At 38.3% G+C, this 23,950-nt stretch overlaps 1 protein-coding gene across 4 annotated transcripts in view; it reads right to left on the minus strand.

Moving 5' to 3' along the window:
* Positions 1-23,950, minus strand: part of MEF2A (myocyte enhancer factor 2A) — a 183,225-nt gene that overhangs the window by 12,842 nt on the left and 146,433 nt on the right. For all 4 annotated transcript variants that reach the window (XM_052659377.1, XM_052659375.1, XM_052659379.1 and 1 more), the window contains exon 7: positions 13,482-13,669. In XM_052659377.1, coding sequence (XP_052515337.1) covers positions 13,482-13,669 — 188 coding nt within the window. The remainder of the gene's footprint in view (positions 1-13,481; positions 13,670-23,950) is intronic.

Below are 23,950 nucleotides of genomic sequence, written 5' to 3' on the forward strand. Positions count from 1 at the left end.
GAAAGGTTGGCTCCTGTGACTTGACATGTATTTCCTTATCTGCTGGCACCTCCGGATCAATGTGCATTTTTCTGGCCCTAGCTCTACAATCAATCACTTCTGCAAGGAGGCTTGATTCCTTTCATTGGAGAATGGTGTTTAGAAACTAGGACCTGAGGGCTAGGTGTGCTCGGTTTCCAAGTGTCACTGATTTAAGACTCAGCAGTCAGAGTGAGGAAATATCAGATGTATTCGAATTCATGTGTACACACATCTATACTTTTGTATCTATCTATCTGTATATATGTTTAAAAAAATACATTTATACTGAAACCTCCAACTACAATCCAGAAAAATAGGGCTCATTATAATCTTCCCATTCACCTTGCTTAACTGAAAATTTATTTCTCAAAAAACCTGGCTTTATCTACAATGTATAATATTCACTTATTTAAGGGTGTGTGTGTGTCTGTGTGTGTGTAACAAATTTACCATCTTGGGCAATAGTTTCCAAAGTTATTTAGACCAGTTCATCCCCTTCCATATCATATCACTCATTTTTAATAATTATTCATGTATTTCATCTTGGCTTCCCCTGGAATCCTGGTTGATTTTTTTAATTGCATACAGTTAAAAAAAAAATCACTCTGTATTGTATAGTTTTGTAGGTTTTATCAAAAGCATAGATTCATGTATCCAACACTCCAGCATCACATCCCCTCAAACACTCCCTATACTACTGCTTTTGTAGTCGGCTTCTCTCCCTACCCCTGGCAACTACTTACCTGTTCTCCATTTTCCAGAATGAAATATAAATGTAATCATATCTTTTGGATCTGGCTTCTTTCAATTAGCAAAATTCATTTAAGATTCATTTATATTGTCGTGAATTAAATTCATCCCTTTTTTTCCTAATTGCTGAGCAATATTCCTTTCTGCAGATGTACCAGTGTGTATATGCATTCAGCTGCTAGAAGGTTGTTTCTGTTGTTTTCTTTGGGGGAAATTAGTGAAAAATACAGTTTCTGTGTAAGTATGGTTTTCAATTCACTTGAGTAAATTCTCTAGAAGCAAGACTGTTCGGTTGTATGACAAATACATATTTAACTTTATAGGAAGTTGCCAAACTGCTTTCTGAAGCAGGCCTACTATTTTGCATTCTAAGTAGGAATACATGAGAATTCCTGTTGCTCTGCATCCTCCAGAACTTGGCACTTCTTGTTTTTTTTGGTTTTGTTTTTGTAATTTTAGCCTCACAGGTACGCAGTTGTATCTTTCTGGATACAAGTCTTCTACTAGATCGCTGATTTTGTAAATATTCTCTCCTAATCTGTAGACTGATTTTTTATTCTCTGAACAGGGCCTTTTCATGGAGTGAATCTTAAACTTTGATAAATAGCAATATATTCATTTTTTATGGACTATGCTTTTGGTATATTCTCTAATGTTTTCTTCTAAAGTGTCACAGTTTTGTGTTTTACATTTGGATCTATAATACATTTTGAGTTAACTTTTGTATAAGGTATGAATTACACTGAGGTTCTGTTTTTGCATACTGATGCCAAATTGCTACAGCACCACTAGTTGTACTGACTATCCTTACTCCATTGAACTGCCTTACTACCTTCGTAAAAAACCAATTGAATATATTCTCTGGGCTCTCTTTGACCTACGGTGCTCATCTTTTTGCCAGTACCACACCGTCTTTTAAAGAATATTTATTTATTTGGCTATGCCAGGTCTTAGTTGCAGCACATGGGATCTAGTTTCCTGACCAGGGATTGAACCCAGGCTCCCTGCATTGGAAGCATAGAGTCTTGGCCACCAGACCACCAGAGAAGTCCCCCATACATTCACTACTGCAGCTTTACACTAGGTCTTAAAACCAGGAAGTGTCAGTCTATCTTGTTCTCTTTCAGAATTGTACCGGCTATTGTAGTTCCTTTGCCTTTCCACACATATTTTAGAACTGGCTTGCTGATACCTATAAAAATCTGTGCTGTGATGTAAACCAGGGTTGTGTTTAATCTTCCAACCAATTTAGGAAGGAATAACATCTTGACGTAGCTTTCCCTGGTGGCTCAGTGGTAAAGAATCTGCCTTCAATGCAGAAGATGTAGGTTTGATCCTTTTAGGTTGGGAAGATCCCTTGGATAGGAAATGGCAACCAACCTTGGTATTCTTGCCTAGAAAATCACTTGGACAGAGGAGCCTGGTTGGCTATAGTCCATGGGGTCATAAAAGAGTTGGACACAACTTAGCAACTGAAAACAACGTATTTGGCTCTTTGGTTTCTTTCAACAATCTTTCATAGTTTTAGCATGAAAATCATATGGTTAGATTTGTAGGTATCTTTTGAGTAATGTTTACATGATATTTTAAAATTTCATATTCCAATATGAAACTTCCACTGGAAGATTTTTTGGTAGGTTCTTTATGCTTTTCTACATATTATATCTTCTATGAATAATGTTTAATTTCTTCCTTCCCAGTACGTATGCATTTAATTTTTTTGCCTTACTGCCTCATCCAGGACTTCCAGTATAATGCTGAATGTGAGTGGTGAGACTAAAACATCACTATCTAGTTTCTACTATTATTTTACTAAAAGACTGAAGTTTCCCCTTATTAAGTATATTAGTTGCAGAATTTCTGAAAACAGTCTTCGTGAGGTTAAAAAAGTTCCTTTCTTCTCCGGGTTTGGGAAAGTTATTTTTATTATGAATAAAAGTGGAATTCTTTTAACATGGTAAATTACAGTGAATTAGCTTTTGGTCTGACTCCTTTTCTCTACTGTCTGTTTTAAGTTTCATTAATTTCCGCTCATTTTTTCCTTTTCTTCTGGTTCCTTTTGGTTAAGTTTGCTCTTTTTTCTCTCCTAAAGTAAAAGCATACTGATTTGAGACCTTTCTCGTTTCTATTATAAATGCTATGAATTTCCCCTCTCAAAACTCCTCCTAGTTGGTCTCAAAAATTCTGATATGCTATAGATTTCAAAATTTCTCTTGATAGTTCCTCTTTGACCCAGGAGCTATTTAAAAACATATTCTTTAATTTCTATATGTGGAGGTTTCCCTGTTGTTTTTCTGTTATTGATTTTATTATGGTCAGAGACTGTAATCTGTATGATTTCAATTCTTTGAAATTTGCTGAGGTTTTATGACACTGGATACCCAAGGCATGTTGCAAGTGCCCTAAAGAAGAAACGTATGTTCTGCTATGCAAAGTGAAGGGTTCTATAAATGTCTCTTACATCAGGCTGGTTAAATATTTCTCAGTCACCCAGATCCTTAACTGAATTTTCTGCCTACTTGTTCTATCAACTACTGAGAGAAGAGTGTTGAATATTCCAACTATAATTATGGATTTTTCTCTTCTACTTTTTAGTTGTATCATCTTTGTTTTCTGTATTTTGAATGTTTACTGTTAGGTGCATACACATTAAAGATATTTCTTGGAATATGTAATAGTCTTCTTTCAGTTCAGTTCAGTTCAGTTCAGTTGCTCAGGCATGTCCAACTCTTTGTGACCCCATAGATTGCAGCACGCCAGGCTTCCCTGTCCATCACCAACTCCCAGAGCTTGCTCAAACTCATGCCCATCAAGTCAGTGATGCCATCCAACCATCTCAATCTCTGTCATCTCCTTTTCCTCCTGCCTTCAGTCTTTCCCAGCATCAGGGTCTATTCCAATGAGTCAGTTCTTTGCATCAGGTGGCCAAAGTACTGGAGTTTCAGCTTCAGCATCAGTCCTTCCAATGAATATTCAGGACTGTTTTCCTTTAGGATTGACTGGTTTGATCTCTTTGCAGTCCAATACGAGTCCAAGGGACTCTCAAGAGCCTTCTCCAGCACCACAGTTCAAAAGCACCAACTCTTCAGTGCTCAGCTTTCTTTACGGCCCAACTTGCACATCGATACATGACTACTAGAAAAACCATAGCTTTGGCTAGAGACACCTTTGTTGGCAAATATTTGTCAGCAAATATTCTTTATCCTTGATAATATTTCTTATTGTGAAGTCTACATTGTTTGAACTTAATATGGCTGTACTAGCTTTCTTTTGGCTAACGTTTGCATAGTATATTTTTCTCCATCTTTTTACCTATATCTTTACATTTAAAGTGGGGTCCTTACAGACATTGTATAGTATGACCTTTTTATTTATTTTAAAAAACCAATCTGACATTTTGTCTTTTAACTGATGTTTATTACCATGTTTACTTGTATGCTGCTGCTGTTGCTAAGTCACTTCAGTCATGTCCGACTCTGTGTGACCTCACAGATGGCAGCCCACCAGGCTCCCCCGTCCCTGGGATTCTCCAGGCAAGGACACTGGAGTGGGTTGCCATTTCCCTCTCCAATGCATGAAAGTGAAAAGTGAAAGTAAAGTCGCTCAGTCATGTCTGACTGTTAGCAACCCCATGGCCTGCAGCCTACCAGGCTCCTCCGTCCATGGGATTTTCCAGGCAAGAGTACTGGAGTGGGGTGCCATTGCCTTCTCCTGTTTACTTGTATAGTTGGATTAAAATCTACAATCTTGCTAGCTATATCTCATTTGCTCTGTCTGTTCTTTATTTTTTGCCCTTTCTCCCATTTCTTGGGATATTGGAGCATATTTTTATTTCCATTTTATCTCTATTGCCTTATCATTTATACCTCTTTTTATTTCCTGTAGTTTTACTAGGGTTTACAATATCTACTTTCAGTTAATTTGAGTTAAACTTCAAATGTATACCTCATCCTGTGTAAAGACCTATAAAAGTGTATTTCTAATTCTCCACTCTGTCATCATATTAGGTTGGTACAAAAGCAACTGTGGTTTCGCACTGTTGAACTTTGCTGTTTGATATTGGAACACATTCTTAAATGTGGGTATGTCATACATCATTTTAATGTACAATTCTCACTTTATTTTTTTGCTAATGACTTACTTTGTGTGTATGTTAATCACAGTCGTGTTCGACTCTCTGTGACCTCATGGAGCCTGCCAGGCTCCTCTGTCCATGGAATTCTCCAGGCAAGAATACTGGACTGGGTTGCCATTTCCTCCTCCATAATAACTTACTACTTGCAGCAGAGACAACTTGCAGTATCAACAACACATCTGGCCCAGGAACTGTTAACAAATGTACAGGGCAGTGGTAGTTGAAGAAGTTTTGCAAAGGAGAGAAAGCCTTGAAGACGAGGAGCACAGAAAGGCTAGCCATCAGAAACTGACAATGACCAAGTGAGAGGATCATTGAAGCTGATCCTCTTACAACTACACCAGAAGTTGCCAAAGAATTCAACACTGACCATTCTACAGTCGGTTGGCATTTAAAGCAAACTGGAAAGGTGTAAAAGCTCGATAAGTGGGTACCATAGGAGTTGACTGAAAAATAAAAGAAACTGTCATTTTGAAGTGTCATCCTCTTTTATTCTATGCAACAATGACGACTCATTGCTTGACGGGATTGTGATGTATGACAAAAAGTGGATTTTGTATGACAGCCAGCAATGACCAATTCAGTGGTCAGACCGAGAAGAAGCTCCAAAGCACTTCGCAAAGCCAAACTTGTACCAAAAAAAGATCACAGTCACTGGTGGTTTGCTGCCTGTCTTATCTACTGTGGTTTTCTGAATCCTGATGAAACCATTACATGTGAGAAGTATGTTCAGCAAATCTATGAGATGCATCAAAAACTGCCATGCCTACAGCTGAAACTGGTCAACAGAATGGGCCCAGTTCTTTTCCATGACAATGTCCAACCACACATTGCACAATCAACACTTCAAAAGTTGAATGAATAGGGCTACAAAGTTTTGCCTCATCCACCATATTCACCTGACCTCTTGCCAACCGACTACTACCACTTCTTTAAGCATCTTGACAACTTCTTGCAGAGAAAATGCTTCCACAACCAGGAAGAGGCAGAAAATGCTTTCCAAGAGTTCGCTGAATCCCAAAACATGGATTTTTATGCTACAGGAATAAATAAACTTATTTCTTGTTGGGAAAAATGTGTTGATTATAATGATTCCTCTTTTGATTAATAAAGATATATTTGAGCTTAATTATAATGATGTAAAATTCATGATCCAAAACCACAATTACTTTTTTACCAACTTAATATTAATATATTTTATTTCTACATGTGCTGTAAACACAAAAGTCACTGCCACTACTCTTGCTTTAGGGTCAACTATCTTCTGAAGCAAGTAAGAAGAGGGAAAACCGCCAGATCTTGGTTTCTAATAACATTCTCCAAAAACAGGCCAAGGTTCCTCAGAGAAATGCCTGATTGTAGAACTGGAGCAAAAAACACACAAGATGATCCTGAAGCATTCCAAAGTAACCAGAAAATAAAACAGTAACTCCCCCACCTTTTCCCCTGCTAAAAAAACCCCACAACAACAAGGGAATATAAAAGGGGACAGGAACCAAGTGAATAGTCCTCAATAGCTAAAGCTGGAACAATTTGAGCAACAGAATAAACCAGCACTGGTAGAATCATATATTAACAGAATTTAGTACTACTATAACCTAAAGTATAAAATCAATGTACATGAGTTCGTATTAATATAAACAAATGATTAAATGAGAGAGAACAATAAGTAACCTGTGCAGAAGAACTCCAAATAATCTATAATCTGCAGTAAAAAAGGTGGAATATAACCTCCATTCCTTATATGTGGGCCTCACACAGTAAGTTTCTTCCAAAGAGGGCAGTATGGGAAGGGGAAAAATAGCAGCAAGTGAAATACTACACCAGCAAAGTGATCAAAGTAATCAATAGTCATGGACATAGTATGTACCCCTGATATAATGTGATGAAAAGGGCACATTAGTTCCATGACCTTCCTCCCTCAAATGTGTAAAACCAGGCTAACCATGAGGGAAACATCAGAAACACTCCAACTGAGGAACATTCTATAGCATATCTGACCGGTACTCCTCAGAACTGTCAAAGTCACTAAAGTAAGTAAAGTCTTAGATAAATATCAAAAGACAAGAAGAGCCTAAAAAGACATGACTACTATGTCTACTACTACCAGATAAACTACTATTCGATATGGTATGCTGGACTGGATTCCAGAACAGAAAAAGACATAAGGCTAAAAACTAAGAGTATTTGAATACTCTGGACTTTAAAACAATGTATAAATGGACTTTATAACAGTTTATCAACATTGACTCATTAGCTGTAATACTAATCTGTTAGTAACAGGAGAAATTGACTGTGAAGCATATGGGAACTTTCTGTACTATCTTTGCTATCTTTATATAAATTTAAAACTGTTTTAAAATTGAAATTTATAAAATAGAAGACAAAATTAACTTTATTTTTATCTTCATTTATTCCATTTCCATTGTTCTTTATTTACTGTACAGACCCAAGAATTTTCTAGTAGCGTATTCCTTCTTCCAAAGGCCATCCTTTAATATTTTTTGTAGAGTATATATGTCTCTTGGCAATAAATTCCCACATTTTTGTTTGAGAAAGTTTTTATTTTTCATATCTTGAAAGATATTTTTGCTGGGTACAAAATTCTAGGTTAAGAGGAGGTATTGCTTTGTTTTCTATTTTCTTTTGACTCTTCTCTTTACATTTCATTTTCTGTTCATTCTATGGACAGATTTTTATAACACTGTACAGGAGGCAGTGACTAAAACCATCCCCAAGAAAAAGAAATATTTACAAAGCAAAATGGTTGTCTGAAGAGGCCTTAGATATAGCTGAGGAAAGAAGAGAAGCAAAAGGCAAAGGAGAAAAGGAAAGATACACCCATCTAAATGCAGAGTTCCAAAGAATAGCAAGGAGAGATAAGAAAGCCTTAAGTGAACAATGCAAAGAAATAGAGGAAAACAACAGAATGGAAAAGACTAGAGATCTCGTCAAGAAAATTAAGAGATACCAAGGAATATTTCATGCAAGATGGGTACATTAAAGGACAGAAACAGTATGGACCTAACAAAATCAGAAGAGATTAAAAAGAGGTGGCAACAATACACAGAAGAACTGTACAAAAAGGTCTCAATGACCTGGATGACCGCAATGGTATGATCTCTCACCCAGAGTAAGACATCCTGGAATGCAAAGTTACATGGGCATCAGGGAATCATGACTATGAACAAAGCTAAAGGAGATGATAGAATGTCAAATGAACTATTTCAAATCTGAAAAGATGATGCTGTTAAAGTGCTGCATTCAATATGCCAGCAAATTTGGAAAACTCAGCAGTGGCCACAGGACTGGAAAAGGTCAGCTTTCGTTCCAATCCCAAAGAAAGGCAATGCCAAAGACTGTTCAAACTACTGCACAATTGCACCCATTTCACATGCTAGCACAGTAGTGCTCAAAATCCGTTAAGCTAGGCTTCTCGTCAATCGAGAAAACCCTCAGATGTACAAACTGGATTTAGAAAAGGCAGAGGAACCAGAGATCAAACTGCCAACATCTGTTGGATCATAGAGTAAGCAAAGGAATTCCAGAGAAACGACTACTTCTGCTTCCTTGACTACTCTAAAGCCTTTGACTCTGTGGATCACAACAAACTGGAAAATTCCTAAAGAGATGCAAATACCCCACCACCTTATCTGCCTCCTGAGAAATCTGTATGCAGGTCAGGAAGCAACAGTTAGAATTGGACATGGTACAACAGACTGGTTCCAAATTGGGAAAGGAGTACGTCAAGGCTGTATATTGGCACCCTGCTTATTTAATTTACACACAGAGTACATCATGTGAAATGACAGGCTGGATGAAGCTCAAGTTGGAATCAAGATTGCTGGGAGAAATAAATATCCTCAGATATGCAGATGATACAACCCTAATGGCAGAAGTCAAGAGGAACTAAAGAGCTTGTCAATGAAGGTGAAAGAGGAGAGTGAAAAAGTTGGCTTCAAACTCACCATTCAAAAAACAAAGATGATGACATCCAGTCCCATCACTTCATAGCAAATAGATGGGGGAAAATGCAAACAGCAACAGATTTTATTTTCTTGGGCTCCAAACTCACTGTGGACACTGACTGCAGCCATGAAATTAAAATACACTTATTCCTCGAAGAAAAGTCATGACAAACCTAGACAGCATATTAAAAAGCAGAGATATCACTTTGCTGACAAAGTTGGTCTAGTCAAAGCTATGGTTTTTCCTGTAGTCATGCATGGGTGTGATAGTTGGACCATAAAGAAGGCTGAGCACCAAGAAATTGATGCTTTTGAACTGTGGTGCTGGAAAAGACTCTTGAGAGTCCCATGAACAGCAAAAAGATCAAACCAGTCAATCCTAAAGGAAATTAACCCTGAATAGTCACTGCAAGGACTGATGCTGAAGCTCCAATACTTTGGCCACCTGATGCAAAGACCCGACTCATTAGAAAAAACCCTGATGGTGGGAAAGATTGAGGACAGGAGGAAAAGTGGGAGACAGGATGAGATGGCTGGATGGCATCACCAGCTCAATGGACATGAGTCTGTGCAAACTCCAGGAGATGGTGAAGGAGAGGAAACCCTGGTATGCTGCAGTCCATGGGGTGGAAAAGAGTCAGACATGACTGAGAACAGCAACAACTTCTGTTTATATTTCAGTCTGGACGATTTTTACTTACAGTAGACCTATAGGTCTTCCTCCTACCAGGCCTTTAGTGCAGAGTTTGAGTTAATTTAATTAAGAACTAGGCTGAGTTTGTGTTTCGTTGTTGGTATTGTTACCCTCAGTATAGTTACCACAGGCCTCAAATGCCTCTGGGGGCAGTGGAAGACTGGTTTGCTAGAGGTATTTTTGCTTGTTTTTTCCCAAAGAAAACTGCTACATTCTCAGTTTTAAGGCTTCTCCTTTGTGTTATGCATCAGGCTGCAGCCTTCTAAGAAATTCTGGCATGATATGGCACTGTTTCTTCTCCTTCACCACAGGCTGAAAGAGTTCCCCTGTCCCATTGCCCCAGTACAGTGGGAATTCACCAGTCCCCCAAGGGTGACCATTTGTGTTGCTCATCTCCACACAGATTAAGACTCCTATTCCACAGGAGTGAAACAGAAGTACCCAGAGAAAACTTTTTGCCCATTCTGTAGAGGTGGCTCTTCCCCTATCCCAGCGGTATACCAAAAAGGAGATTTTTTTTCAGAACATTCCCAATTTTTTCTGCAAGAGAGCCTAAGACTTGACTAGCCAGGAGCTGACTGTGGCTCAGATCATGAGATCCTTATTGCCAAATTCAGACTTAAACTGAAGAAAGCAGGAACCTAAATCAAATCCCTTATGATTATACAGTGGAAGTGAGAAATAGATTTAAGGGCCTAGATCTGACAGATAGAGTGCCTGATGAACTATGGACGGAGGTTCGTAACATTGCACAGGAGACAGATATCAAGACCATTCCCATGGAAAAGAAATGCAAAAAAGCAAAATGGCTGTCTGGGGAGGCCTTACAAATAGCTGTGAAAAAAACAGAGTGAAAAGCAAAGGAGAAAAGGAAAGATATAAGCATCTGAATGCAGAGTTCCAAAGAATAGCAAGAGACAAGAAAGCCTTCCTCAGCGATCAATGCAAAGAAATAGAGGAAAACAACAGAATGGGAAAGACTGGAGATCTCTTCAACAAAATCAGAGATACCAAAGGAATGAATATTTCACACAAAGATGGGCTCATTAAAGACAGAAATGGTATGGACCTAACATAATCAGAAGATATTAAGAGGTAGCAAGATTACACAGAAGAACTGTACAAGAAAGAGCTTCAGGACCAAGATGATCATGATGCTGTGATCACTAACCTAGAGCCAGACATCCTGGAATGGGAGGTCAAGCGGGCCTTAGAAAGCATCGCTATGAACAAAGCTAGTGGAGGTGATGGATTTCCAGTTGAGCTATTTCAAATCTTGAAAGATGATGCTGTGAAAGTGCTGCACTCAATATGCCAGCAAATCTGGAAAACTCAGCAGTGGCGACAGGACTGGAAATGGTCAGTTTTCATTCCAATCCCAAAGAAAGGCAATGCCAAAGAATGCTCAAACTACCACACAACTGCACTCATGTCACTCACTAGTAAAGTAATGCTCAAAATTCTCCAAGCCAGGCTTCAGCAATACTTGAACTGTGAACTTCCAGATGTTCAAGCTGGTTTTAGAAAAGGCAGAGGAACCAGAGATCAAATTGCTAACATCCGCTGGATCATCGAAAAAGCAAGAGAGTCCTAGAAAAACATCTATTTCTGCTTTATTGACTATGCCAAAGCCTTTGACTGTGTGGATCACAATAAACTGTGGAAAATTCTGAGAGAGATGGGAATACCAGACCACCTGACCTGCCTCTTGAGAAATCTGTATGCAGGTCAGGAAGTAACAGTTAGAACTGGACAGGGAACAAGAGACTGGTTCCAAATAGGAAAAGGAGTACGTCAAGGCTGTATATTGTCACCCTGCTTCTTTAACTTCTATGCAGAGTACATCACGGGCTGGAAGAAACACAAGCTGGAATCAAGACTGCCGGGAGAAATATCAATAACCTCAAACATGCAGATGACACCACCCTTATGGCAGAAAGTGAAGAGGAGCTAAAAAGCCTCTTGATGAAAGAGAAAGAGGAGAGTAAAAAAGTTGGCTTAAATCTCAACATTCAGAAAACGAAGATCATGGCATCTGGTCCCATCACTTCATGGGAAATAGATGGGCAAACAGTAGAAACAGTGTCAGACTTTATTTTTCTGGGCTCCAAAATCACTGCAGATGGTGACTACAGCCATGAAATTAAAAGACGCTTACTCCTTGGAAGAAAAGTTATGACCAACCTAGGTAGCATATTTAGAAGCGGAGACATTCGTTTACCAACAAAGGTTCATCTAGACAAGGCTATGGTTTTTCCTGTGGTCATGTGTGGATGTGAGAGTTGGACTTTGAAGAAAGCTGAGCACCGAAGAATTGATGTTTTTGAACTGTGGTGTTGGAGAAGACTCTTGAGAGTCCCTTGGACTGCAAGGAGATCCAACCAGTTCATTCTGAAGGAGATCAGCCCTGGGATTTCTTTGGAAGGAATGATGCTAAAGCTGAAACTCCAGTACTTTGGCCACCTCATGTGAAGAGCTGACTCATTGGAAAAGACCCTGATGCTGGGAAGGATTGGGGACAGGAGGAGAAGGGGACGACCGAGGATGAGATGGCTGGATGGCATCACTGACTCGATGGACATGAGTTTGAGTGGACTCTGGGAGTTGGTGATGGACAGGGAGGCCCAGCGTGCTGCGATTCATGGGGTCGCAAAGAGTCGGACACGACTGAGCGATTGAACTGAACTGATATCGCTATCCCAGAGGTTTTACAGAGCTCTTCCTGTGAACACTTGGCCTCCAGCAATTCACCAATCACCCTAGCTTAACTCATTATCTGTGTCTTGCCCAGATAAGTCCATGCTCCAATGTTCTCTCCCTGTAGTATCTGTCCCTTCCTAGAGTCTGGGCCAGCTGGTCCCCTGAAATCTCAATACTACAATGTGTTCAAGAAAAACTATGAACTTGCTTGTCCAATATTTTGTTTAGTGTAAGGCTGGGAGCAAGTTTTCAGTTTTCTATATATCTGAAAGAAAAAGCACTTTGCTTTTTGACTTAATGAGTTTAAGTTCTGGCTCTCTTTTGCACTATGTTGGACCAGTACTGACCTTTCCCTTGGTCTCCTTATCTTACCTAGCGAAGATCACAGTTTGAGCTTCCAATGATACAATGCACATAAAGACGTCTGGGAATCCATAAAGTATTATACAGTGTAGAATAATTATCTAAACCCTGATAGCACTGCTTTTACTTAAAAATCAATCAAACAGCAAGTTCAGCAGCTGCATAGTAGAAAGACCACCTGGTACATCACACTGATTGTTTGAAGTCAGACAGGTAAAACTTGCATATATAACTTTTTCTGTAGAAAGCTAAGTTGATAAACATTCTCCCCTTCTTCATAGACCCAGGATTCAAAAGCAAACAAGGCTGGAACATTGTTAAGGGCTAGAGTGGGAAGACCTATATTCTTTATAGAGTTAAATGGGAAGGTTATTTGAGAAGGAGTAAACAAAAAAACTTATTAGCAGAAGTTTTTATGCATTCTTTCCTATTCTATAATAGTTCTCTTTGTATGTAGAACTTTCTAACAAATCGAGTTTTTATTACAGAAAGGAATATGCTAAAGATACTGAAACTATGCAAAAGCACAGAGAACTACTTAAGTCAAGTTTAATTTATCAAATTGAGGATGAGATCTCTAAGTAAAGATTCCAGTCCAGTAAATGAAAATTAACATAATAACTTCTTCATATTTAGCTTTACTTTAAATAACCATTAAGTAGGTTTATCTCCAGTTTTTTCATAATCTGTTTTTGTGTACTTAAAACAGACTTGTCTCTTCAAATACTAATTTCCAATAGAAATACTCATTAGGAAAAGGTCTAGATCCCATGGAAGTACAGAAAATTCCAAAGGAAAACATATACTATGTATAAAATGCATGTTTTAAAGAATGAAAAGTTTAACGTACCAGTGGAGGCATCATGCCCTTGCTGGAAGGGGGGATAACAACTCGAAGATCTGGTTTTCGACTGTTCATTCCAAGACTGCCACCACCTGGAGGAGGGGGAGACTTTGTAGGCATAACTTTGCCTAAACTATTTGCACCAGTAGTTCCGATCAAATTTGGAGAAGCTCTTGAGTTTACAAATCCATTCCCTGGAAAAAAGAGAATTCATTCATTATATGAAACAAGTCATTAAAATACTTTGGTACAAATATGTTTTCCTCAGCCCCAGGTTTCAAGTGAATCTTATAATAATACTCATAACCATATTATCTTTGAATAAGCAAAAAATAAAAATAAAAATGTCAACCTAGTCTGAAATACATTAAGACTAACACCACTTGTTCCCAGCCTTACTACTTGGACCTGCTCAGAGAAACTTGAAACACAAGATGTTCCTAAAGGGGTCTCTCTGACTGAGGGACAGAGATGATGGGGGATATAAGAAGATGCCTGAGATCAACCTATTCATTCATTCTCACAAGAAAACAGGGCATTCCTACTAAGTTCAGGGCATCTCATTAACTGAAGCTTATTTAGCACTCAGCTCTAAAGCCTTATTTTCACTGAGTACTTCTTCTTTACAGCTCTACCTAGAGCTGTTCTATTTCTTTAGCTGCCACTCAGGTCTTCATTAAGTATTTGTGATTTCTATAACTTTAATCATCTAACTCCTAGTTTTTAACTTTCCTTAAGAATTAGAAAAATAGAGGAAAACAACAGAATGGGAAAGACTAGAGATCTCTTCAAGAAAATCAAATATCAAGGAAACATTTCATGCAAAGATGGGCTCGATAAAGGACAGAAACAGTATGGACCGAACAGAAGCAGAAGATATTAAGAAGACGTGGCAAGAATACATAGAAGAACTGTACACAAAAGATCTTCATGACCCAGATAACCATGATGGTGTGATCACTCACCTAGAGCCAGACATCCTAGAATGTGAAGTCAAGCGGGCCTTAGGAAGCATTACTATGAACAAAGCTAGCAGCGGTGATGGAATTACAGTTGAGCTATTTCAAATCTGAAAAGATGATGCTGTTAAACTCCGACACTCAATATGCCAGCAAATTTGGAAAACTCAGCAGTGGCTACAGGACTGGAAAAGGTTAGTTTTCATTCCAATCCCAAAGAAAGGCAATGCCAAAGAATGCTCAAACTACTGCACAATTGCACTCCTCTCACATGCTAGCAAAGTAATGCTCAAAATTCTCCAAGTAGGCTTCAACAGTACATTAACTGTGAACTTCCAGATGTTCAAGCTGGATTTAGAAAGGGCAGAGGAACCAGAGATCAAATTGACAACATCCGCTGGGTAAACGAAAAAGCAAGAGAGTTCCAAAAAAACATTTATTTCTGCTTTACGACTACGCAAAAGCCTTTGACTGTGTGGATTGCGACAAACTGGAAAATTCTTTAAGAGATGGGAATACCACATCACCTTATCTGCCTCCTGAGAAATCTGTACGCAGATCAAGAAGCAACAGTTAGAACTGGACATGGAATAACAGACTGGTTCCAAATCAGGAAAGGAGTACAACAAGGCTGCATATTGTCACCCTGCTTATTTAACTTATATGCCGAGTATATCATGCGAAATGCCGGGCTGGATGAAGCACAAGCTGAGATCAAGATTTCTGGGAGAATTATCAATAACCTCAGATATGCATATGACAGCACACTTACGGCAGAAAGTGAAGAAGAATTAAAGAGCCTCTTGGTGAAAGTGAAAGAGGAGAGTGAAAAAGCTGGCTTAACACTCAACATTCAGAAAACTAAGATCATGGCATCTGGTCCCATCACTTCATGGTAAACAGATGGGGAAACAATGGAAACAGTGAGAGACTTCAAAAACACTGCAGATGGTTACTGCAGCCATGAAATTAAAAGACGCTTTCTCCTTGGAAGAAAAGCTATGACCAACCTAGACAGCATATTAAAAAGCAAGACATGTTATTTTGCCTACAAAGTTCCATCTAGTCAAAGCTATGGTTTTCCCATTAGTCATGTATGGATGGATGTGAGAGTTGGACCATTAAGAAAGCTGAGAGCTGAAGAACTGACACTTTTGAACTGTGGTGTTGGAGAAGACCCTTGTGAGTCCCTTGGACTGAAAGGAGATCAATCCTAGAGGAAATCAGTCCTGAATATTCATTAGAAGAACGGATGCTGAAGTTGAAACTCCAATACTTTGGCCCCCTGATGCGAAGAACTGACTCATTGGAAAAGACCCTGATGCTGGGAAAGACTGAAGGCAGGGAAGAGAAGGGGACGACAGAGGATGAGATGGTTGGATGGCCATCAATGACTTGATGGACATGAGTTTGAGCAAGTTCTGGGAGTTGGTGATGGACAGGGAACCTTGGCGTGCTACAGTCCATGGGGTCACAAAGAGTTGGACACAGCTCACTGACTGAACTGAACTGCTAAGCAAGTCAATTGGATATAAAATGCTCATCAAATAAATAAGATTAAAACTATTTCTCTTAAAAAAAAGGCATGAATATGTGTTCTCAATTTCTCTGATAATATATAGAAGACTCTTATTTACTTGATTTGCACTCAAACCTGAAGGATAAAGCAGTATTTCCTCTCAAATACATTATAAAATGATGCAAAGGTATAATTTAGAAAAATGCATTATCAAGAAATACTAACTTTTTCCATGAGGAATCTATGTACCAGAGTAACCCATGATAATCAAATTACAAGAATGAAAGGGGACCTAAAAGCATGATATTTCTGAGTGTGAAGTCAGAGTCTGCAGCGGATGATTACAAGATGATGTAAAAAGCATTTGGTAACTTGCCAGACTGAAACAGATGTACCATTCATTATTTTGTGGAGTATAGTGATATACTACCTAATGTATGCCATCTTACTTCCAGTTCATTTTTTTATGACCAAAAAGAAGATATTGTTGGGACAAACTTTTGAAGTATATACTTTTAAGTATATAACTCATCTTGTCACAGCCTACAAATTTAGGAATAAAGTACTGACTCTAAATGAATAAACCCAATATAATGTGACTTTTATTAAAATGTGTTTTCAGGCTTTATGATAACTTATGCCTTGATACCACTGTGACAACAATGCTTAGCATTGCATACTAATACCTCTAGAAAGTTGACAAAGCTAATCTTAATTATGGTCCTATAGCTCTAAGGCAAGTCATTCAATTGTATCAATCTGGCTCTTATTTCAGAATATCTTATCAGCTGAAATATTGCACTGACGTGGCTGGAAACAAGCACTCCCATGTGCTTAATTCTACTCTTCTAAGGCTTATTACTATGAATCTACCTGAGAGGTTGAACTGACATGGAAAGGATTTTGAAAATCTCCAAAGATTCTGAAAAATTCATCCAAAGCAAGGTTAATAATTAACTCTGTCATAGTTGACAAGTTTATCATAAAATCAAACTTTCAGCAGATTACTCAATAAAAAAGTAAATGAATGAAAATATATTTAAAGTCTATAGAAATTATGTCATTTGTATAAAGAAATTAAGTTTCTAAAATTTAAAAAGATCATGGGTTTTAAAATCAATGATGACTTATTTACTTGATTCAATGAAAATTCCTATATGATGAACATGGATTTTGTCCATTAAACACTTAGGATCGAAAACAGAAAATCATGAGATTCAGGTTCTTCTGTATTCCCTCTAAACCTCTTCTGAGTGCACAGTCCTGAAAGGCTACATTCTCCTTCTCTTTTAGAGACTTCATGCATCCCCATGGCTTCAACCTCTGCCTCAATGACTCTTAAATCTGTATTTCTGCTTTGTGTCTCCTAATTTCCAGGCTACACACAACCATGTGGTGGGAAGTTTCTCCCAGATATGCTGCTGTCATTTCATACTCAACCTGTTTTAAATGACTGTTCTACTGCTTCCTCCATCCTGCCCATTCTCACTTTCATAGAGCTATCAAGCTTTGCTAGTCTTTCTTGATAATCCCTTTCTCCATACCTATCTCTTCTTTTTAAGTGTCACTGCCTCTGCTGTAACGCAAATCCTCATTACCTTCACTCAACCCTAATCAACTCCAAGATCTCACTGAGCTCATTCTACTCCAATATATTTCTCTTTCTCTAAATGTTTTAGAAAAGTGAAATTGCTGGATTTTGGTGATTTTACTTTGCTTGATCTTTGAACATAGGCCCAAGGTTAAAGAGTTCCCCAAATCATCTCAATTACAGCATTACCTGAGTATTAAATGAAAATTCTCTCTAGAGAAATTTACTTAGTAAACCATATTCAATAAGCAGATTGCCTCCATGATCAATGTATACAATTTATAATATGTGCAAAACTAGCAGGTTTTATTTGGACAACAACATATATAACATACTTACAAAATCATTCTATAAGAAAAAAACAAATGAATGCTCCAATTTACTATAATAATTTTATGACTGAAGAGGTATCATACTGTCAAGGCTGCATTTTGTCACCCTGCTTATTTAATTTATATGCAGAGTACATCATGTGAAATGCTGGGCTGGAAGACTCACAAGCTGGAATCAAGATTGCTGGGAGAAATATCAACAACCTCAGATAGGCAGATACCACTTTAAAGGCAGAAACTGAAGAGGAACTCAAGAGCCTAGTGAAAAAGTTGGCTTAAAACTCAACATTCATTAAACTAAGATGGCATCCGGTCCCATCACTTCATGGCAAATAGATATGACAAAATTTTATTTTCTTGGGCTCCAAAATCACTGTGGATGGTAACTGCAGTCACGAAATTAACAGACGCTTGTTCCTTTGAAGAAAAGCTATCACAAACCTAGACAACAGCATATTAAAATGCAGAGACATCACTTTGCTGACAAAGGTCCATACAGTTAAAGCTATGGTTTTTCCAGCAGTCATGTACAGGTGGACCATAAAGAAGGCTGAGTGCCAAGGAATTGATGCTTCTGAATTGTGGTGTTGGAGAAGACTCTTGTGAGTCCTCCCTTGGACTGCAAGGAGATCAAACCAGTCAATCCTAAAGGAAATCAACACTGAACATTGATTGGAAGGACTGTTGCTGATACTGAAACTCCAATACTTTGGCTATCTGATGCAAAGAGCTGACTCACTGGAAAAGACCCGACTCATTGGAAAAGACCCTGATGCTGGGAAAGATTGAGGGCAATAGGAGAAGAGGGTGACAGATGGTGAGATGGTTGGATGGCAGCACCGACTCAATGGACATGGGTTTAAGCAAACTCCGGTAGATAGTGAAAGACAAGGAAGGGTGGTGTGCTGCAGTTCATGGGGTTGCAAAGAGTTGGACAGGACTCAGAGACTCAACAAGAACAACAAAGTTCAAAAACTAGAAAAAAAGGAGGGAACACAGACATTCCCACTATTCTAACTATTATAATCATTTCAGGTTTCTTCTCCTTTCCATGTATATATTTTTGGCATAGTTTTAAATCACAACTAAAAAGGAATTAAGTTGAAATTTTTAATTTACTTAATTTTCATATGTTGAATATGTTGATATTTTCCTGTTATTCCCTACTAGAAATAATGTTGCAAGGAACCTTTGCATAATCTGATTGATTTCTTTAGGAGAGATTCTTAGAAATGTGATAACTTACATATTTCTTACATATCTTAGAGGAAAATGGGTGTTTTTATGACTACTGAAATATCCTGTCAATAACTTTCCAAAACGACTGTTACTAATTTGCAATACTACAAACAAATAACAGATCATCAGCTTTAACCACGTTCATCAGCCTTCCATGTCACAATAAAAAGTGGCAATAGTTGGCAATTACTAGGTGGGGATTTTTGGTTTCATTTTTATTTGAATTTATGATTATGATCAACAATGAACATCCTTTTCAATTTTAAAAATACTAGTTAGGTTTCTTTTCTGCATTGCACATTTAAGGGCATTAAATGTTTATCCATTTATCAAATATTAGATGCGGCTTGTACTTTATCTTCTCTTTTACATTTTTACTGGACTTTAGTTGCTTTACAATGTGTTAGTTTCTACTGTAGAGCAAAATGAATCAGCTATACATACAATTCCCTCCTTTTTAGATTTCCTTGCCCTACAGGTCACCACAGTACATTAATTAAGTAGAGTTCCTATGCTGTAGAGTATGTTCTCATTACTGTTCCATTTTATACACAGTATCAACAGTGTGTATGTGTTAATACCATCCCAAACCTCTTCCCCCTTGGTATCCATATATTTGTTCTCTATGCCTGTGTCTCTATTTCCTATTTCTCTTAAGAATGAAAAAAATCTATTCTCTCACATAAGATGGCTTGGGAAAGTGGCTGCAGGCTCAGTGCCTGCAGAGTTGAACATAGAGGACCCACAGTCTTTACAGCTTTGCACTTTGCCGACCTTGGCTGTTGTTGGCTTGTCTTTATACCGACTCACTTCATGATTTTAAGATTAAGCTGCCTATCAGCTGCGACATGCAGACAGTAAAGCTCAGACTCAAAAGGCCACCAAATCTTTGTGAGTGTGAATGTGTGAACTTTTTTTCTCTCTAAATTTCAGAATTAATAGTATAACTATTATATAATACAATTAATAGTATATAATACAATTAATAGTATAACTACTATTTGTATAGTATACTACTATACAATTACATTCTCCTATAGTTTTAAGTATCTCAACATATGTGATTATAATTATTTTTAACAGCAAAGTGTATTTCTAAAACTTTTAATACATATACAGAAAATTGTACAAAACAAAAAGTTAGAGGAGCAAGGATTTACCATATGAACCCTGAAACCATTAGCAGACCAAGAAAAAGAACACTGCTAGAACCCCAAAGAATACTGCTAGTTTGATTACAGTCAACAAAAACAGGACCAGGAGCTGACTGTGGCTCAGATCATGAAATCCTTATTACCAAATTCAGACTTAAATTGAAGAAAGTAGGAACCTAAATCAAATCCCTTATGATTATACAGTGGAAGTGAGAAATAGATTTAAGGGCCTGGATCTGATAGATAGAGTGCCTGATGAACTATGGAATGAGGTTTGTGACACTGTACAGGAGACAGGGATAAAGACCATTCCCATGGAAAAGAAATGCAAAAAAGCAAAATGGCTGTCTGGGGAGGCCTTACAAATAGTTGTGAAAAGAACAGAAGCGAAAAGCAAAGGAGAAAAGGAAAGATATAAGCATCTGAATGCAGAGTTCCAAAGAATAGCAAGAAGAGCCAAGAAAGCCTTCTTCAGCAATCAATGCAAAGAAATAGAGGAAAACAACAGAATGGGAAAGACTAGACATCTCTTCAAGAAAATTAGAGATACCAAGGGAACATTTCATGCAAAGATGGGCTCGATAAAGGACAGAAATGGTCTGGACCTAACAGAAGCAGAAGATATTAAGAAGAGGTGGCAAGAATACACAGAAGAACTGGACAAAAAAGATCTTCACAACCCGGATAATCACGATGGTGTGATCACTCATCTAGAGCCAGACATCCTGGAATGTGAAGTCAAGCGGGCCTTAGAAAACATCACTACGAACAAAGCTAGTGGAGGTGATGGAATTCCAGTTGAGCTATTTCAAATCTTGAAAGATGATGCTGTGAAAGTGCAGCACTCAATATGCCAGCAAATTTGGAAAACTCAGCAGTGGCCACAGGACTGGAAAAGCTCAGTTTTCATTCCAATCTCAAAGAAAGGCAATGCCAAAGAATGCTCAAACTACCGCACACTTGCACTCATCTCACATGCTAGTAAAGTAATGCTCAAAATTCTCCAAGCCAGGCTTCAGCAATACTTGAACTGTGAACTTCCTGATGTTCAAGCTGGTTTTCAGAAAAGGCAGAGGAACCAGAGATCAAACTGCCAACATCCACTGGATCATGGAAAAAGCAAGACAGTTCCAGAAAAACATTTATTTTTGCTTCATTGACTATGCTAAAGCCTTTGACTGTGTGGATCACAATAAACTGTGGAAAATTCTGAGAGAGATGGGAATATCAGACCACCTGACCTGCCTCTTGAGATATCTGTATGCAGGTCAGGAAGCAACAGTTAGAAATGGACATGGAACAACAGACTGCTTCCAAATAGGAAAAGGAGTACGTCAAGGCTGTATATTGTCACCCTGCTTCTTTAACTTATATGCAGAGTACATCATGAGAAATGCTGGGCTGGAAGAAGCACAAGCTGGAATCAAGATTGTTGGGAGAAATATCAATAACCTCAGATATGCAGATGACACCACCCTTATGGCAGAAAGTGAAGAGGAACTAAAAAGCCTCTTGATGAAAGAGAAAGAGGAGAGTAAAAAAGTTGGCTTAAAGCTCAATATTCAGAAAACAAAAATCATGGCATCTGGTCCCATCACTTCATGGGAAACAGATGGGGAAACAGTGGAAACAGTGTCAGACATTATTTCTCTGGCCTCCAAAATCACTGTAGATGGTGACTGCAGCCATGAAATTAAAAGACGCTTACTCCTTGGAAGAAAAGTTATGACCAACCTAGATAGCATATTCAAAAGCAGAGACATTACTTTGCTGACTAAGGTCCGTCTAGTCAAGGCTATGGTTTTTCCAGTAGTCAGTCATGTATGGATGTGAGAGTTGGACTGTGAAGAAGGCTGAGCGCCGAAGAATTGATGCTTTTGAACTGTGGTGTTGGAGAAGACTCTTGAGAGTCCCTTGGACTGCAAGGAGACCCAACCAGTCCATTCTGAAGGAGATCAGCCCTGGGATTTCTTTGGAAGGAATGACGCTAAAGCTGAAACTCCAGTACTTTGGCCACCTCATGCGAAGAGCTGACTCATTGGAAAAGACCCTGATGCTGGGAGGGATTGGGGACAGGAGGAGAAGGGGACGACCGAGGATGAGATGGCTGGATGGCATCACTGACTCGATGGACATGAATCTGAGTGAAATCCGGGAGTTGGTGATGGACAGGGAGGCCTGGCATGCTGCAATTCATGGGGTCACAAAGAGTCAGACACGACTGAGCGGCTGAGCTGAGCTGACAGTTGCTTCATACTCACTGAAGTACAGCGTTACTCTGTGTGAAGACACTATCATATACTCATCTACTCTATTGTGGACAGAAATCTGGATTCTTTCTAGATGCTGGCTGTAACGAATAATGACATGCACATTCTTTTACATATCTCTTGGTGCTCATGATGCAAATATGCACTTCTCTAGTATATAAAGATGAGTGAAAATGCTGGGTCATGGAATACACATATTTGCAACTGAGTAGATAATGTCAAAATGATCACACCAATTTGCACTACCATCGTCAGTATATAAGAGTTTGGACTTTTCCATACTCTTGTTAACACTTGGTATTATCTAGTTTGCTTTAGCTGCTTTGGTAGGTACCCAATGCTATCCTGTGGTTTTAATTTTGCGTTTCCTTGATTAGTGAATCACAAGCTTCTTTTCACATGTTTATTAGACACTTGGATAGTTTTTTTTTTTGAAATGTCTGTTTTCATGCACATTTTTAAAAACTAAATTTTCCTTTTCTTTATAATTTGTATGTGTTCTTCATAAAAAGACCTGTTTTATATGTACGCCACATATATTCTCTGACTCTATGTTGCCTTTTCATTCTCTTTATGGTATCTTGATGAACAAAGGTTCCAAATTTTAACACAGGCAAGCTGATCAATCTTTCCTTTACGGTTAGGCTTTCTCTGGTTTCCTATTTAGCAAGTCTCTTTTTATCCTGAGTTTTGTTGTTGTTCAGTCGCTAAGTGATATCCCACTCTTAGTACGCCAGGCTTTCCTGTCCTTCACTATCTCCTGGAGTTTGCTCAAACTCATGTCTATTGAGTTGGTGATGCCATCCAACCATCTCATTCCTTTGCCACCTGCTTCTCCTCTTGCCCTCAATCTTTTCCAGCATCAGGGTCTTTTTCAATGAATTGGCTCTTCGCCATCAGTTGGCCAAAGTATTGGAGCTTCAGCATCAGTCCTTTCAATGAATATTCAGAGTTTATTCAACACTTAAAAAGTTCAAGGATGCTTCTGCTTTCAATAGGACATGGGCCTGAAGCCTTCCAGCTTTTAGAAACAGACAGAAGACTCCAAAAAAGTTAAAATAAGATTAAGGCAAATGGGGGGTTCACCTATAAATGTATTATGCATTTGAAAATGACAGGATCAGTAAAACTGATGGCAGTTTAAAGATAAAGTGAAACTACCTGGAACTGGTCTATCATAAGTCTCTAAATGTGGACGAATACAATAAGTTATCACATATTTTAAGTATAAAACATTTGGTTAAAACAAGTAGAATGGACAATCTCTGCTTACAGTATAGAATAAATATTTTTTCCAATGTTTACATTCTTTTTGTATAAAAACAAAAACTGTCATTTTGTGTGCAAAGAACCAAATCTGACCACATGCTGAGCCACACACACAAGTATACAAATTTCAGAGAATTTAATC

This window comes from Budorcas taxicolor, chromosome 21 (genome assembly GCF_023091745.1).
Source record: "Budorcas taxicolor isolate Tak-1 chromosome 21, Takin1.1, whole genome shotgun sequence".
Taxonomy (NCBI): domain Eukaryota; kingdom Metazoa; phylum Chordata; class Mammalia; order Artiodactyla; family Bovidae; genus Budorcas; species Budorcas taxicolor.